The sequence below is a fragment of the Paroedura picta genome, chromosome 3 (assembly GCF_049243985.1).
Source record: "Paroedura picta isolate Pp20150507F chromosome 3, Ppicta_v3.0, whole genome shotgun sequence".
NCBI classification, from domain to species: domain Eukaryota; kingdom Metazoa; phylum Chordata; class Lepidosauria; order Squamata; family Gekkonidae; genus Paroedura; species Paroedura picta.
Window position 1 is genome coordinate 28523080 of NC_135371.1, and position 17732 is coordinate 28540811.

At 42.1% G+C, this 17732-nt stretch overlaps 1 protein-coding gene across 5 annotated transcripts in view; it reads right to left on the bottom strand.

Annotated features, from left to right (window-relative positions):
* The window catches only part of CNTN3 (contactin 3), a 232517-nt gene that overhangs the window by 37446 nt on the left and 177339 nt on the right, over positions 1 to 17732 (bottom strand). For all 5 annotated transcript variants that reach the window (XM_077325207.1, XM_077325206.1, XM_077325202.1 and 2 more), the window contains 2 exons: positions 2062 to 2189; positions 196 to 371 (listed from right to left, as the gene is read on the bottom strand). In XM_077325207.1, coding sequence (XP_077181322.1) covers positions 196 to 371; positions 2062 to 2189 — 304 coding nt within the window. The remainder of the gene's footprint in view (positions 1 to 195; positions 372 to 2061; positions 2190 to 17732) is intronic.

Here is a 17732-nt window from a genome sequence, read left to right on the forward strand (position 1 = left end):
ACTCGTTTTTTTAAAAACAAGACCATAAGAAGAGCCATAAATAGTGTCCAAACATCCTGTTTCATACAGTGGCCAACAAACAAGATACTTCAAGCTAACACTGTTTTCTGATACCTTAGGAAAACTAAAGAGCATATTTTTGCCATTTCAGTGGGATCTACAGGTAACTTCCAAAAGAAAAGCTTTACAACTTACCCCACCTACTCTCTCAAAGTGAGATGCATCTTTTCTGAAGTCGGTCAATGCGTTGTTAAAATACCACATGAAGCTGATGTCCAGCAAGGGGTCATGTTGAACTTGGCAAGGCAGGATTACACTTTCTCCTACTGTAACATCCATGTTCGAAGGGGCCTGTGTTATCCGGGTTGGTTCTGGGAAAAACATAAAGAATCAATTGTAATTGCTTAGGTATTGTCCTACGTTCCTATGGTTTGTTCAAGTCACACAATTTTCTATAAAATGTATGTAAAAGTTACAGGGACATAAGAGGTGCCCAAAACAGTTTCCAAAACTCTGAGAACCTTTCAAGAATATTAGTATTAGTAGGCCTTTATAATTGGGTAGTTATCAGGAAAAAGGGAAAGATGGCTAGACTGTAAAATGTGCCACTGGCGTTTTATTTACTTTTTGAAAAAGAATTGGTACAGAACACCGCAGCCAGGATACTGACTGAAGTGGGATGCAGGGGCAATATCACTCAAGCCCTGGTCTATCTATACTGGCTCCCAATTTATTTCCAGGAACTTTGCTGTGGTTGACCTTTTAAGAACTTTTGGTGGTTTGGCACCACCTAATCCCCTACAAACTTGCTCAACCATTCCAAGGCCTTGCTTTGGGTACCCCACCTTTTGAGATTAGGGAGGTGGCAACCCAAGAGAGGGTCTTCTCAGTCATGGCCTCAAAGCTCTGAAATGCTATCCCCCTCTGTTGCCTTCTTCCACCAACCAAGGAAGTCTTCTTTATTAATGTTCTTTATTCCTCCTTCAACATTTTTAAACGTTTGGTATGTATTTTAACTCTGTTTTTAAATTGTATGCTGGGGAGGCTTTTAATGGTTTTAAAATGTAACTTAAATGTTTTAATTTGTTTGCTGCCTTGGTGGCTCTTGTAAGGGCAGGAAAGCAAGATATGGATTCTGTAAGTAAAATAATAAACAACATTGTTTCTCATTGTGTTGTACTGTAGGGGCAGTCCTCTGTTGCTGAAGTGCATTCTTTCAGCGCCAGAAGCTATTATTCACGGAAGACCAGCATCTTTCAATGAGCCAGACAGCTCCTACCATCCGAGAAAAGTGCCCCACAGCGAAGGACAGCCTCTGCACTGGATGAAGAGTGGTTCAAAGAGAAGCACAGCTTAGGATCCAAGCCAAAAAAAACTTTCACTTGTGTCTAAGCAAAAATTGTTCCACCGGGAGAACACTCAAACCTGACCCTTGTTGCGGATGCAGGCTTAAGGTTAGCCCGGAAGGAAGGAGGCTGAGATCACCCCAAGGACAAATCCCGGGCTGATGTTACATGACCGTGTCTAGGCAATATGCATTCTCCCTATTATGGGCAATTCAAAAATTAATTACTTCTGCTTTCCCAGAGAACCACATTTTGTTGTTTCACACGAACTATGGTTTGTTCTCTGCCTCCAAACTAGGATTCCAAGGCGATTAATTAATTCAATCTTGCTTTGGGAATCTGACAATAAAAGAATGAAGTTGCTGCAGCTGGAGATTGGGCAGTAACAACAAACTGCGGAAGGAAAATATACTATCTTGAGTTTCATGCAGCAGCAAGCTGCATTCTATTGTTATGTCTGAATCCAGCCATATTGTGATGGCCTGTTTCCTGACACATGAAAGCATTTATTTCTACACCAACATCAGCTCAGTCCTGATATGTAAAGACTCTCGAATGCTGAATTCTAAGCTTTCTTAAGCATACATTGTATGTTTTACCTGGACTTCACATCAATGACTTTTAAAATATGAACTGAATTAAAAACTGAAATTCAGTTGTTGTTTTTTTCAGTTAACACAATTCACAATTGATAAATAATTTGCTAACTAGTTACCGGTAACTAATAAAGTTGTTGAGCTACTAGCATTTCCGAACTGGTTCTCCGCCAGGCAAGTATAACTTCCAACATCTGATTTACTCACATTCGCTATTTGTAGGCTTCCATCTTTTAACAGTGCTGTTCTAAAAATACAAGTGGTGGGGGGAAAAGATTGTAAGACTGCAGAGAGAAATGTGCATATTCATTACACTCTGTAACAGGGGGGAAAAATCAGCTTCACTGAAAATCTGCCTCACGTTGACAAGAGTCTGTAAAATAGCAGGTTCAGATCCCTCCTTTCTAGCTGCATAAAAAAGCTTATTATGAGGCAGCTGGATCCACTGGTTACATGGTATATCTCCCTTTCTCTCCTTTGCACTAGCTCCCACACTGACATGCTTTCATCACATTGTGAAAGTTTAGCAAACACCTATTAACAGACCAGTGCCAGGACTGGTCTGGTGCCTCCACTTCTCAGATGAGTCCTTCATAGGTCAGAGTGCCATCTACCTTGGATGATGGTAGTTGCTTATATAGACACCAAAGATAGTCATGCATTCAGAAATGTTGTTGCTGCTGCCCTTGAGCACAGGGCAACCATTGTGATAGGAGTGCAGGCGAACCCGGAATCCAGCGGTGGGTCCCCGCATGTGCCAATGCATGTGCTGGGGCATGGGGAGAGTGCATGGAGCGCAGGGGTGGGGCAATGCGGAGGCGGAACATAAAAGGGGGAGGTGGAAGTGACTGCCTTTTCTTGTTGCTGTCTGCCACCTTTGCAGCTTGCTGCGTTTCTCCCCTCTTCTCATGCGTTCGAGTGTTCCTTGTGACTGCCTCCATGCTGCCTCCCTTGCCACTTGATCCTGCTGCTCGCCTGGCTGGATTGCTGCCACGCCTATGGGACTCAGTAAATGGCTTGGACGGGCTTATTGGGGGCTTGCTCCTCTTGATATAAGAGCGCCCTTTGTTTGCCTCAGCTATTTTGCAAGAATGAATAAACAGATAAATAAATAAAAATTAAAATAAAACACAAATAACTAAAATCTCTATAGAATAAAAGAGAGTGAAACCCCTCACTAGAAGAGTTGGTTCTTATATGCTGCTTTTCTCTACCCAAAGGAGGCTCAAAGGGGCTTACAATCGCCTTCCCTTCCCTCTCCTCTGGGAGGAGGAGGAGTTTGGCCTCTCTCGAGCACAGGGCAGTCATTGATACACAAGGAGCGCAGGTGAGCCTGGAATCCAGCAGTGGGTCCCTGTACATGCCAACGCACTTGCTGGGCATGTGGAGAACGTGTAGAGCACAGGGGCGTGTCAGCATGGGGACAGCACCTAAAAGGGAGAGATGGAAGCGACAGCCCTCTCTCTTTGCTGCCCGTTGCCTCTCGCTGCGTTTCTCTTTCCCTCCCTGTTTTGCGGTTATGGTGTGACTGGGGTGTGTTCTCTACATTTCTCACAGTGGGTGTTTTTTTGGGTGGGTCCTGTGCCCTTTTGGCTGGGTTCTTTTCCCCATTTAGGGGGAAAAGATCCAAACCGTCCCTCCCCACAGCATGGGGAGGGACGGCTTGGATCCACCATTCTTCACCTTCGGTGTGCCCACATTCATTTGAATTGTCAAATAAAGTTGTGGCCTGTTTATGCCCAAATTCACTTTTGGTGACTGTCTGGGTTATTGTCACACTGGTACCTGTCCTCCTGCCTAGCAATTGTTCCCAATGGGTAAGGAATAGACTATGATCCCTATGAGATGGCTAGGGGCACTGGTTTAGGACAGCCTTTCTCAACTTTTTTACCATTTTGAAATCCTGGAAACATTCTTCAGGTCTCGATAAACCCCAGTAGTGGCACAATCGTACAGAATTTGGTTGGGAAGCATGGCTGTGTACACGCCCACCCAGGATCCCTCCCCTTCTCACCCCTTCCAGATCCATCATTGGCCAGTTGGGGAGAGGGAACGGATGGCATACAAAACCCTGGTATAGGAATATGCTTTGAGATGCTAACATAAAGGATTTAATTTTTCAACAGGAAGAACAGCTGTTCTTTTTTTCTCTGATTTTGACTACCCAAAGAAATGTCAAAGCAGCTTACAATTGCCTACCTTTCATCTCCCCACAACAGACACCCTATGAGGCAGGTAGGGCTGAAAGAGGTCCTATAGACTAGAGAACTATAATTGAATTATGGTCACCCAGCAGGCTGCATGTGGAGGAGGGCAGGGAACCAAACCCGGTTCTCCAGATTAGAAGCTGCACCTCTTAACCACTATACCATGCTGGATCTTGAAGTACAAGACGGGGGGGGGGGGGGAATGTAGGAAGAAGCACTGGGAAATAAAATGAAAACGAGGGTCACAATTTACCATAGATTCCAGGTAAGTAATTGCTCCCTGCACAAAGACCAACAGAATTGTGGGATCCAGCTCAAAGCATTTTACTTTTGAGTATCTTGCCTGAATATAACATGAAATATGCACTACAATTAGTACAGAATGGTATAGTGCAATCTTTCTCGTGTACCTTTCCCAGCCTTATCTACCTGGCTTTTGCACTGACTAGATGGCAGACCTGAAAACTAACCTCCTTCTTCTTTCTGCTTATAGGAAAACTCCTAAGACGGCTGAGTGCAGGTACAGCTATATTCCATTTGGCTGCCAACAGGAAAAGGCAGAGATGCCGCAGAAGGGCCTTTGTGACATTAGCGAGGCCACTATGCTAAACAACCACAAATTAGATATTGTAGGAAGAGGAGCATGAAAGAGGCTATTTACTTAACTAATATATGATACTGCAAAAGAAAACACTGAAAAAGGACTGCTGGCCCATCTGTTGCTAGTATCATAAAATATGCATTAATTGGAAGCCAAATGTACACTTTGCAAATAATTAGATAAAATCATGCTTGATTCTGTTTCTCTTGCCTTTCTTTCTTTTTAAACCCTGCCACAAAGATAGTAGTTATAAATAGGAGAAAGGTTACACTATACTGTTTGTACTGACAAACCGCCACATATATATGGTATGTTACATTTGGATTGGACAAGACGTTCCAAAGGAGAATGCAGGGAGTTGGAGCCTGATCTTGGCTTCCCCAGGAGGGAGTGATTTTGCCCTCCTCTCCGTCCCAACCTATGTTGCTACTCCATGACCCTGGTAATAAATGTGCCCAGAGTTGGAAATGGCTGACGGGGAAATTAAAGTGGGAAAGATTGGCAACCCTTGTGTGGACCTTGGACAATCTTTCAATGGATCCAACGCAATACACACACACACACATAGACACACACACACACACACGTATAAAGATGATGTATGGAATTTACAAAACAAATAAAACAATATCACAGGATAAACTATTGTCTGAAAAAAAAATAGTTTGTATGTGACTGTTTCTTAAGATTCTGCCATGCCAAAGATAACATCAAAACTTCTTGCCACCCTTCAAATAATATCACACTCCTTCATCAAGCAGGATGACCAGTATTTCCACAACCTGTTATAATAATACATTATATATTATAACTAGTAAGCAAGCCCGCTGCAGCAAAATGCAGCAGGCGCTAGGCACTTACTGTCGTCGTTGGCGGGCTGGTCGGCGGGCTGGTCGGCGGCTTGGGCGGCGGCGGCGGGCTTCTGGCGGCGGCGGCCGCGTCAGGGCGGCAGGCAGGGAACCCCCGGCAGCCGTGCTTCGCGCGACTGCCGGGGGCTCCCTGGGGCGGCGGCCTCTCGCCGCATTAGGCCGGGAGCAACTGCGAGCCGCGCTGCGCGCGGCTCGCAGTTGCTGGGGCTGGGAATCGGAGGGACCAATCGGCAGGCGCTTTGCGCCTGCCGATTGGTCCCTCCGATTGTCTGTCGTGAGGAAGGGTCCAATCCGGACACTTCCTCATCACGGACAAAGCCCACCTCAAGGCCCCTTAACAAATTATTTAGTCCGTGGCACCCGTGGCGCCACGGGCGGTTTAAAGATAATATATTATAACTGACTGTGAAAATACTAGCCATCCTGGTTGTTGGGATGTACTGAACACTGACCACACTGTCTTGAAACAACCTGAAAACAAAACCCTCTCAATTTCAAGGCCCAAAAGTACATGAATAAGCCCTCTTAATATTTTTCTTTAAGTAAAACAAGTCAAAAGTTGAAAACCCGACCTTGAGTTAAAAAAAAAAAAGTAAGAGATAAATGGGAGGTGGTTCTGGTTGTCCCCCAGGCCACCAGATGAGAGCCCGACTTAGAATATGAGGCAGAGAACATTACTGAAGGCAGAGAACATTACTGAAGCTTTTCAAGAATGACTGCATAGTACAGAGATCGTAATACTGCATATGCACAGGTTTACGTGGTAACGGAAACAGTAGCTATACCAGAACATTACAAGTGGTGCTTATTAATTTTATCAATTGATGTTCTGAAACACTTAAAAAGACTTTGAGATTATTAAAGTCTTTTAAAGTGTTTCAGATGAAACACATGTATCAGCCTTGCTGCAGCAACACAAAATAATGTTGACAGCTGTGTTGATGTGGTAAAAGGAAAAAAAAAAGGATTGGCATATTTTTAAATAGCCTATTGTTTAATTAAAACAAACTACTTGAAGAGCGCTTTGAGCTATTTGCAAGTCAAACCTGTCTAGAAAATGAAAGAGCATGATTGGCTTTTGAAAAATTGCTTCTATTTAAGAATTACTCTTTTGAAATGACGCAAAGCTAATCAATGGCAGAAAAATGTGTTGTCAAAAAAAAAATCTTTATTATCAGGGAGGGGGAGAGAAACAGATCTCTGCATGAGATGAATAGGGTGGAAGTTGATTTAGAGGATACATCCTGACATATTTGCTAACTCATGTTCTCTGCGTGGAATAGTGGATAATCTCTGTATTTTAAATAATGCGTGCAGATACAGGGACATGCCCATACACACACACACACTTGCGCTCCAGCAACGTGATATGCTTCGAACTTGACTGGTTCACACACAATGAACCAGGTTCTCAGCTGCAAACTTATGACAACAGCAAGAGTTCCTAATACTCAGAATTCACAGTTGTTCCTTTCATTAATACTTTGACTGAAGTGCTGCCCAGCGCCAAAGAACAATCCATGACCTTTCATATATTATGTCACTTCGTAGAATTTGAAAGGGGAATTCTAATAGGTTTTGAAGCAGCTTTCTGTATTGATGAAATTGTAACAAATACTTAACATTTGCAGAAGTGGGATTTGAATTGTGGCTCTGGTAATTATCAAATCCACAATGGTGCAGACATCTGCACAAATGCACTTTCACACACACACAAGAAATAAAAGGCATCTAACAGGAAGCTTGCAATTAGCATACTTCTGAGCAATAAAGACATAACCGTCAGAAGAAGAGTTTGTTTTTATACCCTGCTTTTCACTACCTGAAGGAGTCTCAAAGTGGCTTACAACAGCCTTCCCTTTCCCGCCCCACAACAGGTACCCTGTAAGGCAGGGGTAGTCAACCTGTGGTCCTCCAGATGTCCATGGGCTACAATTCCCATGAGCATTTGCTGGCAGGGACTCATAGGAATTGTAGTCCATGAACATCTGGAGGACCACAGGTTGACTACCCCTGCTGTAAGGTATGTGAGGCTGAGAGACCTCTGATAAAACTGCTCTATGAGAACTTTAAGAAGACTGTGACAAGCCCAAGGTCACCCAGCTGGCTGCATGTGGAGGAGTAAGGAATCAAACTGGGCTCTTTAGATTACAGACTGCTGCTCTTGACCACTACACCAAGCTGGCTCTCAAAGGGTAGCTCCTGTCAAAGACATCTGAGGCCAAAGGCAGATAACGAAGACAGAGAGAACCCCAGATTCAAATAGCAAAGTTTAATGGAACTAAACATGTTAAAATCCAGATGTTTTGACTTATGAGGGCTATCAGTAATGCACTATAAAAGAGTAATTTAGATTTCTCCAAAACAAAACAAAACAAAAAGGAAATCTGGATATTAGCAGGAAAAGGAGGGGAAATATCACTGGACAAATGAATCAATCCCAGATTGGAGACTGGACTAATGAAGGGGCTCATGGTAGTTGTAGTCCATGGACATCTGGAGAGCCACAGTTTTAGGGAATACTTAATTCAATTATCTAGAATGGGTCTTAAAAGTAGAGGAAAATGGTCTAATGAAGGAACTTTATGACACTACCAAGCATGGCTTCTATTACCTCCTTTAATATTCCATCTGAGAATGCATTTCAGCTTTGCTAATATAAGAAGAAGAAGAAGAAGAAGAAGAAGGAGGTTGGTTCTTATATGCCGCTTTTCCCTACCCGAAGGCGGCTCAAAGCGGCTTACAGTCGCCTTCCCATTCCTCTCCCCACAACAGACACCCTGTGGGGTGGGTGAGGCTGAGAGAGCCCTGATATCACTGCCCGGTCAGAACAGTTTTATCAGTGCCGTGGCGAGCCCAAGGTCACCCAGCTGCCTGCATGTGGGGGAGTGCAGAATCGAACCCGGCATGCCAGATTAGAAGTCCACACTCCTAACCACTACACCAAACTGGCTCTCATGTTTTCAAAACTGTCTGCCTTCAAAGGAACCAACATATTCTATTCAGAACTAAAGACTGATCTGAACAGCTTCTGTCTTTCACATTATACAAGGAAAACCATCAGTGCTCCTTCATCCTATCAGCCTTTTGTGTAATCTGAAACCTGCCTTTATTTTGCATCTAAAAGGGTCTAGCTGAAGCTCAGGTCAGACAAGACTGAAGTGCTTGTTGTAACCAAGGGACAAGGATGTTTTGGAAGGGGCTACATTTGCCCTTTACATAGATACATTAGGCTTTTTCAACTCTGGGTTTTCTTGAGGGCCATGGAAGGATTTCCCGGATTTCAGCCCCTCCACCTTCATGCCCAAATGGCCAATCATGGATCTGGAGGGGGTGGGGAGGAGCCATGGGGGGGAGTGTACACTGGTCTGCTCCCCAACCATATTCTGCACCATTGTGTCATCTCTGGGGTTTCTCGAAGCCAGAAGAGTGTTTCAGGGGTTTCTCAATGGTAAAAAAGTTGAGAAAGGCTTACCTACACTGTTGCTGCAAGTGGATATTGGTCTCATCTGAAATGTGTGGTGTTTTTATCCAAACCTTGTTTGATTTGTTGCCCATGGCCTCTCTTGGAAATATGAGGTCTTATAGTAATTCATGATCTGATTACATCCAGACATGATTACCGTGAAGTGCTGCAGAGAAAGCTACATTTCAAGAATGCTTTGAAACTTTAATTATGGTAAGATGCAGTAGCGAGCATACTGATGACATAAGAATGTGTATCACCGAAAAAGTTGCACTGGGTGCACATTTGTTTCTGAGCACAGTTCAAAGTGCTTTAAAGCCCTAAAAAGCTTTGGACCCGAGTAGCTAAAACATTGCTGCCTGCATATGTATCTGTCCAAACACGAAGAGCTGCATCTGTTGGCTGAGATGCAAATGTTCTCCCGCAGTGTACGGCTTCAGAAAGTCATTCAACATGTCTCTTTTCCACTGAACATTTTTTTTTGAAAAGGAGATAGTACAGGCTTTTTTTAGAGAGATTTATTTGGTAGTTAATGTGGAACTAAAGGGCTGTTAAAACCATATGTTGCTGTGGCTGAACTGTTATGGAAACTTTTAGTTTTATGAACTGGGATGCTATATATAATGTTATATAATCAAGATGCAAGGTGTCCTGGACTACAAAGAAAGATGGACACTAAATACTTTAAAATAAATAATGAAATAAAATCTATCAGGGGACCTATTGAGTGTGTTTCCATTTGGTGAGGCAAGGTGTTGGCGGCCATAAAGGAAAGCTGGCTTATTTGTAGCCTTCTCAATGGTTCCTCTAGTGAACATGACATTAAAACTGGAAGCTTCTGTCTATTTGGAAACCATCCACTAGTGCCTTTCAGGCTGTCTGACTTCACCACTTGCCCTTCTTGAATACATACATCTGCATCTCGCTCAACGCTAGTCTACAGCAGCTGGCAGGAATCAACACTGCAATCCCCCTTGGTCTCTGTGCTGATGCATTAGTACCATGTCAAAATTCTCACAAACTTTTAAAAGGTGAAAATAAAAACTGTGCACCGTGCACACATGAACGTTTTTGCCTCCTCCCCAAAACAGTGCAAGCTGAGCATGGGCATCCTCCATCAAAGAAATAGGTATCTTATACCTTGTGCTAGAAAACTTTGCCAAGAAACTGAAACTAATCCAATTATGTACTTTTTTTGAGTGTAACAGGTTGCTCAACAGCTTGCAGAATCAGAACTGTCATAGAATCTATTAAATCAATACAAAGATTCTTGCTCAAGTCCTTGCAGAAGCATCTGTGGAACTGCACAAATGATTTTTCTTCCTCTTAAAGTTCTCTGAACTCAACTCAAAATAATACCATAAGCTGAAATAGGATATTGAATTAGGGAGAGACTAATAATGTTGTATTTTCAGACCAATGCCATAGCATAAAATCCCTTTCTTCACAGAACTTAACAAAGGAAAGTCCCTATCGATATGATAATAAAGCTAAATTTATTACCTTCTGGCTGACAACACTGCAATGCACAGGATAAGTAGAAATTAGGTTGAAGGTAACTTTTATACAGCAATCAAATGCCTACTAAATTAATCCAGACTATTCAACAAGAAAGACTGCAAAATTAATCCCCAACTGATATTAGTGGTAAGTAAAATGCAAATATATTACTTTCTGATTCACTATTTCATAACGTAAAGCAAACTTGAGTATAAAGCAATTTCACTCCATAGCAGGCAAAAACTCATCTAGTCAGTGATCCCCACCAAAACCACTTTAATTTTCATCAACGATCATTTTCTTCCTCTTCTCTTTCTTAAGTGACATAACTTTATCACAATAACTTGGAAACAGACTTTATAAAGCAAATTCACCCAAGTTTCTGTGAGAGCTACATTTATCATGACCAAAACAAGTGACACAAGGTTTACAAATTTTCTAATACATGGCCAAATGTTCTAGAAATAGACTAGGCAGAAGGATTCTTTTTTGCCACCCACCCCCACCCCAAGAATGACATTTAGCAAGAATGGTGGGAAGAAGCAGACAGTTGGTGGCAGAATAGAAATTTTTCAGCTTTCTCCAACTCTCGGTTTTCTTGAAATTCTGCTGTGGAGGGACAGGGGACCCACTGGAACCACAGGGCGGCATATTGGGGGTCTGTAGCAGAAAAGTTAGCATGGATGAACCCTCTGTGATTTATAGTTATTTTTGTACAAACTTTGCTAAAAATTAAGAATTTAAGCAATCTTTGATCAAGAAATAGTTGGATTAATCAGCTAAAATATGTTTATTGATAAAAATAGGATTTCAATTTTTAATTGGGGTAGTTTTATTTTAAAATAACACTGTGAATGGTAAATACATATTTAATCAACCTACTAAAATTTACACAAATCAATTAAGTTTTTTTGAATCTGGCAACACTCCTCTTAGAATGCGTTATTTCAAAGTGCACAAGAAAAATATTTTTTTAAAAACAACTAAATTTTTGCAGTATATCAAGGGTGCCATCTTGCTTGAATGATGGATAATGCCCAGGTGTCAGCAGTCACTCAAGCAATAGTGTTAACCTAATCGAATAGGGGACAGGCGTGGCCTCCACCCGAAGCTCCTGGGCTTGGTGTGTGTCCTTGGACAGCTGGAGTTGCTGCTGACCCGAGAGCTGTGGGAAGGCTGACACCTCAGCTGAGGTTGACAACCCACAAAGAATCTTTGTGGAGGATATCGTGCCTCATGTGACTGAGGCAGCTGAAAGCGCTGCTTTCCCAAGTAGGTTGGTTCTTGTTGGTACATATATGGGTACTTAAACTTCTAGGAAGAGACAGGCACCTGAGTAATATCAAAAAGTGAATTGGTCTGTCTATTCTTTTTAATTTAAGACAGAACGTTGTCTGTTTTAGAGAAGAATAAGGTGGAACCCTAGATTGGAAGGGCTTGGCCTTGGCCTTCTTTGGTGGCAGTTCCAAGGTACAAAGTGAAAGTAACTGGTAAAGTAACTGATAATTGGTGCTGTGTTGGTTCCATGCATGGAACAGAAGTCTCCAAAGATTGTTCAAGCCTTGCCAGAGATTTATCCGGCATACTGTGGGGTTGCTCTATCAAGGAAGATGCCTTAATTGTTGGGATTTCAGAGCCAAGCAGCACTTTCCCTCACAAGGTGGCCTTTGAATACACAGCATGGCCAGACTGGGCTTTTTGGGTGAATTGCAAACAAAAGTTATATTAAGTCATGTTTGCCCCTCACCCAGGTATAAGAAAGAAAGCAAATGCTCATCCAAACATTTTTTTTTTTACTGTGATGGGTATACCTCTTAAAAAGTGCTTTCTGAGATATGTTCCATGTTATTAAACCATAATTTTTCTTTTGTTTTTGTCAGAGGAATTCCAGATGAGACACTGGAAATACGACCTTTTGTCGTGGTGGTGAAAGAGAAACTGAGGAAAAGGGGAGTGCCCCCTACAGAGGATGTGACTGCTAAGCGGCAAAATGGCCACAAGCGTACTCTCAGCTTCCTTGTAATCTAAAAAAATTCTGGAAGAGACCTCAGGTGGCCAACCTGCGCAAGCGCAGTTCCTATGTGGAACTGCACAGAACACTGAAGATGATCAGTACGTGGAAGAGATGGATTAGCAGATAGTGGGTTGCTACTAGAAAAACAGAAGAGTATTTCAATGACCAAGAGTGGTACAGTGGAGTGAAAAACAGCCATTGGTTGGTATGCTTCATTGCCCCTTCTTCACATAACCATTTGTAATGTGCACCTTTCAAACACACACAAAAATTATATTTTCAGAGAATATTATTCTTAATTTAATTTGTATAGGCACATTCTCAGCATGCTTTTTCCTTTATCTTTGCACATGTATGATATCACAGTGATATCTCCCTCCTCTTCTCCTGCAAGTATATGACAGCAAATATACTAGCTCACAAAAATGAAAAAGGCATTTTCCTTGGCTGTCTCAAAACTATTTTGGAGAAAATGGGGAACTGCATGGTTTGATGTTTGATATTCCAGCTTGGTTTTTTTGCCCAATTAAGTTTACACATTTTTGCACTGCCACCTGAGAACTGCAATTCAATTCTGCAAGCTCTGAACATGATGACTTCTGATAAATGCCAGTAAATATGAAGGCATAAAAGCAGCATATAAACTTAATATGAGTGTCTCTACAGTATATGGGCCCTGTTCATGATGACCAGGGGGCATATCAGCACGGTGAGCATGTGTCAACAGTAGCTACCTGTTCAGTGACCATACTGAATGCCATTACTGAGTAAACAAACAATGACTAAAAATGTTTTTCATTTTGACAATTCGCTTGCAATTCAAAACTGTCAGAGAAACTTCTCAATGTAACACAAAACAAGCATAGCAAACATGCCTCACAAAACCCTGACCATAATGTGTAGCCAGGAGACCATGCAGTGGTCTGGCAGCTGTTCTTGTCCAGCTGTTGGGGTCTGAAGGGGGCCCTGTAACACAAGGTACAACCCGGGAGGAGGGGATGAAACAAGGCCCTGGACAGCTGCCAATAGGCCAACATCATCCTATCTAGTTACCATTTTCCATTCCTGAAGCACCTCCAAAATTTCACGAGGTAACCTATTATTCTCAGAATTCCAGGAGTGCTTTTCTTTGTGTTTAGATATCCAAACTGTGCCGAAAGAGTTAATTTTGGGTAAACAGTATGCTGACAGGGGCTCATGGGAATTGTAGTCCATGGACATCTGGAGGGCCGCAGTTTGACTACCCCTAGCATAAACAGTGCTTGTGGGTCAGTAACCTAACATTTTATTTCACTCAGGAGCAGCTGTAATCCAATAAACTAATCGTCCTTATTCAGCAAAATAACCTCATCTCTTGCTCCATTAGGATCTACTTCAGAGTAACTCACTTCATTCCCACCTTTGTCAGAAAGGGGGTATAAATCTAAGCAGAAATGGATTTCAAATTCAATCCAACATTTTAAGGTCAGTTTCACTGAAGGATTATCCTTCTAGCACCATTGTTCTCAATTAAGATTACACTTTAGGCTTAGACAACTTACCGTATATACTTGCATATAAGCTGAGTTTTTCAGCACAGATTTTAGCACTAAAAAGCCCTCCTCGGCTTATACGTGGGTAATTGAAATAACAGCCTGCTCCCAGCCAGCCAATTGTAGCATTGCCTTTGCAACCTGAGGTTGTTGCTCCCAGCCAGCCAACTGTAGCATTGCCTTTGCAAGCTGAACTTTTTGCAAGTGAGCTGGATGCTCGCAGCCAACCATTGCCTTCTGCAAAGATCTTGAAAGCTGAGCTTCCTCTGGCAGCTTGTAGGATATCAATGGTTTGACTGATATTTCCCCCCTTCTTTTCCTATTCTTTTGGTTTCTGTGGGTGGGGTGGGTTTTGGGGTGCTTTGGGATTTACTGTTTCTTTCTCCTAGTGTTTTTTTCTTCTTTTATCTGAGGGGCAGCATTGTTTGCCTTTTCTTCTTGGGGTTGTGTTTCTTTTAAAAGTTGATTTTTACAGTTCTTTCTTTCGGTTTTCAGTTTTACAGTTCTTTATTTCAGTGTTTTGTTCTGGGGGGGGCACTGTAGCCCCCAGTATGGTAGCTGTTGTTGTAGTAGGTTGCCAACTTCAGGTACTGTTGTTCTGCTCTGGTTTGCTGGCCTGGGGGGTAGTGTTTGGTTCTACTGCCAGAGCTGTTCTCAAAGAGCAATTCTGTCAGTGCTCTCTCAGGGTGTCTGGCATCAAGAGAGGAAGGGAAGGCAATTGTAAGCTGCTTTGAGACTCCTTTGGTTAGTGAAAAGCGGAGTACAAAAGCCAGCAGCTACGCATCCTCTTGACTTTTCTGTATTTGTTGGAGGGGGAGGCTGGATAGGAGAGCCTGTGATGATGGAGCATGGATTGAGTGCTTAGGCCACCCTGTAAATTTACCAGTAGCTGCTGCATTTCCCATCCTCGGCTTATATGCGAGTCAATAAGTTTGCCCAGATTTTGTGGTAAAATTAGGTGCCTCGGCTTATATGCGGGTCGGCTTATATACGGTACGTATCATTCTCAGTCTGTCACCATTTCTCTCCCTTGTGCCAGCCATTCTTTCTTTTGGCCTGGCTACTACGCTGGCCCTCTTACATCTTTCTACCCTTTTCTCCTTCTGCTCCCTGCTTCAAGACCAATTCTTCATTCAGTCTGTCCAATTGATCAGCACCTCCCCCATTTTCAGCCTACATTTCCCTCTTTTTGGAACACTACACAAACATGCCTGGGTAGGTTCCATTAGATCTAGCTGTGGATGGGCACCTCTAGTTAAACATGACTGTCTCCACCAGAGATTGTTTAATTGGCTCCCACTTTTTCCATAAGCTGTGTATTACATTCTGAAATCTGCACTCCCTTCTTGTCTTACACAATGTTCTCTGTTCAGTATTTCCCCAGATATTATGCCAGTTATGGTGGTAGGCACTGCCACAGCAAACTTAAGTTGATGATGAACATTTTCAAGGCCAGAGACATGCAGCAGTGGTTTGCCATTGGTGGTCTCCTATCCAAATACAAACCAGGACCAACCCTGAAGGTGTGTCAAAGCTCATGAAAGCGTTTATCCAGAATAAAACTTTGTCATTCTTAAAAGTGCCACCAGACTCAAACTTTGTTCCAGAGTCAACCCTGCTTAAATTCTGAGGTCTTAGCTTCTCAGATGCTAGCCTAGGCCATCGAGGTAAAGGTGTGGCACGTATACACCTGTGTATACATAGTTTTAAGAACTCACACCAGGATTGGGGAGGTGGATGTATGAAGGGCACACACATATAGGCCCCTAGCATCTCATAATTTCAGCTTTCTGAGTAGTACCATCAGTCTAGAGTTATATGGCATGTGGAGTAGAGGGGCATTTTAATATGTGTCCTGGAGTGGCCAAATGTGTCACAGGATTCAATACACTTATAATAAGAAAGACTAAGCTACATACCAATTTCAGCAATGTGACAAGCAGCAGCATTCCAAGCCCAATTATTATTAATCAAAAAATGTTTACATTTCTGTTTTACGAATTAAATAGCTGCAGAAGACATCATTTTGAAAAGGCAGGATTTCACACACCCTACCCCTGCCAGTCGTTTGCATGTTTGGCTTCTTTCCCACAGAAGAAAGATGATTTCAGAAGGTTCCCTTCTGTCCTTCAAATCAGTTGGTTCAGAGAGGGAGAGAATTAGAATACTTCCATCAAAAAGTACACAATTTTATCCTGCTTTAAACATAAACTCTATTAATAAACTCAGTAATGCTGGGTTAACCTAATACATATGTTCTCTATGCCTTTACAAAAGTCAGGTCGTAAATTCAGCTGCTGTATTTTCCCCCCCTTAAGGAATAACTTCCCTCTGGATTTCTTTCCCATCCAAAGCAACAATGCAATCTTTTAAACAGGTGCATAAATCTAGCCAAACAATGGTTTACAAAAATAACCATATTTTGACAATAGACAGTTTGTCTGAGTGGGTAGATGTTGACAAAAGGATGAACTGAATCTTTTTCAACACCTGTTCAGAAGTTGAATATTTAATCTTCCCTCTCATGCAAAATTCAACCGAGTTACATGTTGCAGCAAAATTTAAACCCCAATCCTGTGGTGGAGGATCAGGAGTAATTATTAAATCTCAGGAGTAATTCTCATTGAATGCAGTAGGACTTTCTCCCAAATGACCGTGCATATGACTGCAATTTTAGAAATTCCATCCCTTGCAGAACTGAAATGCATTGGGTATGATTAATTGGACTGAGATGGATAGGTTAAGACTCCAATAAAGTGGTGGAAGCAGCAAGCCAGCATAGATATAAATGATTAAAAATTAAAAAATGAGATGTATAATGGCTTTCTTACACAAAGGTGCTCATCATAAAGAGAGTGTGATGACTTGGATATAAAGTCATTTTAAAAGGTAAAGGTATCCCCTGTGCTAGTATCCGAGTCATGTCTGACCCTTGGGGTGACGCCCTCTAGTGTTTTCATGGCAGACTCAATATGGGGTGGTTTGCCAGTGCCTTCCCCAGTCATTACCGTTTACCTCCCAGCAAGCTGGGTACTCATTTTACCGACCTCGGAAGGATGGGAGGCTGAGTCAACCTTGAGCCAGTTGCTAGGATTTAACTCCCAGTCTCATGGTCAGAGCTTCAGACAGCATGTCGGCTGCCTTACCACTGTGCGCCACAAGAGGCTCTTCATAAAGTCATTTATTCCTCCTTAATTGCCATATTGTGTTTGCTTGATTCTACTTGAATAATGCTTGAGTAAACCATTTTGTTGCTAATACTGCCAAAATTTTACTACCACATGTTAGTCAATCAATGAATGTATATGAATTGTGAATGGTTATGAATTGTTTAAGTGTGAATGAATTGTACAGCTAAATCATGTTTATGACTAATAATCACCTCATATGTAACATAATATTCAGAAATCATTATTTATGTGGAAAAGTTTGGGACCTCTACTGTTTTCCCCAAAATAACATTTCCCCATTAAAAGTAACAATAATACATTTCTTTGGAAATTCCTTCACTTTCTGAATCTTACCAATAACCTGACTTCTAGTTTCTCATATATGATTCCCATCCTTTCTATTCCTGAGTGTTCAACCTGAGTGTTGTCTC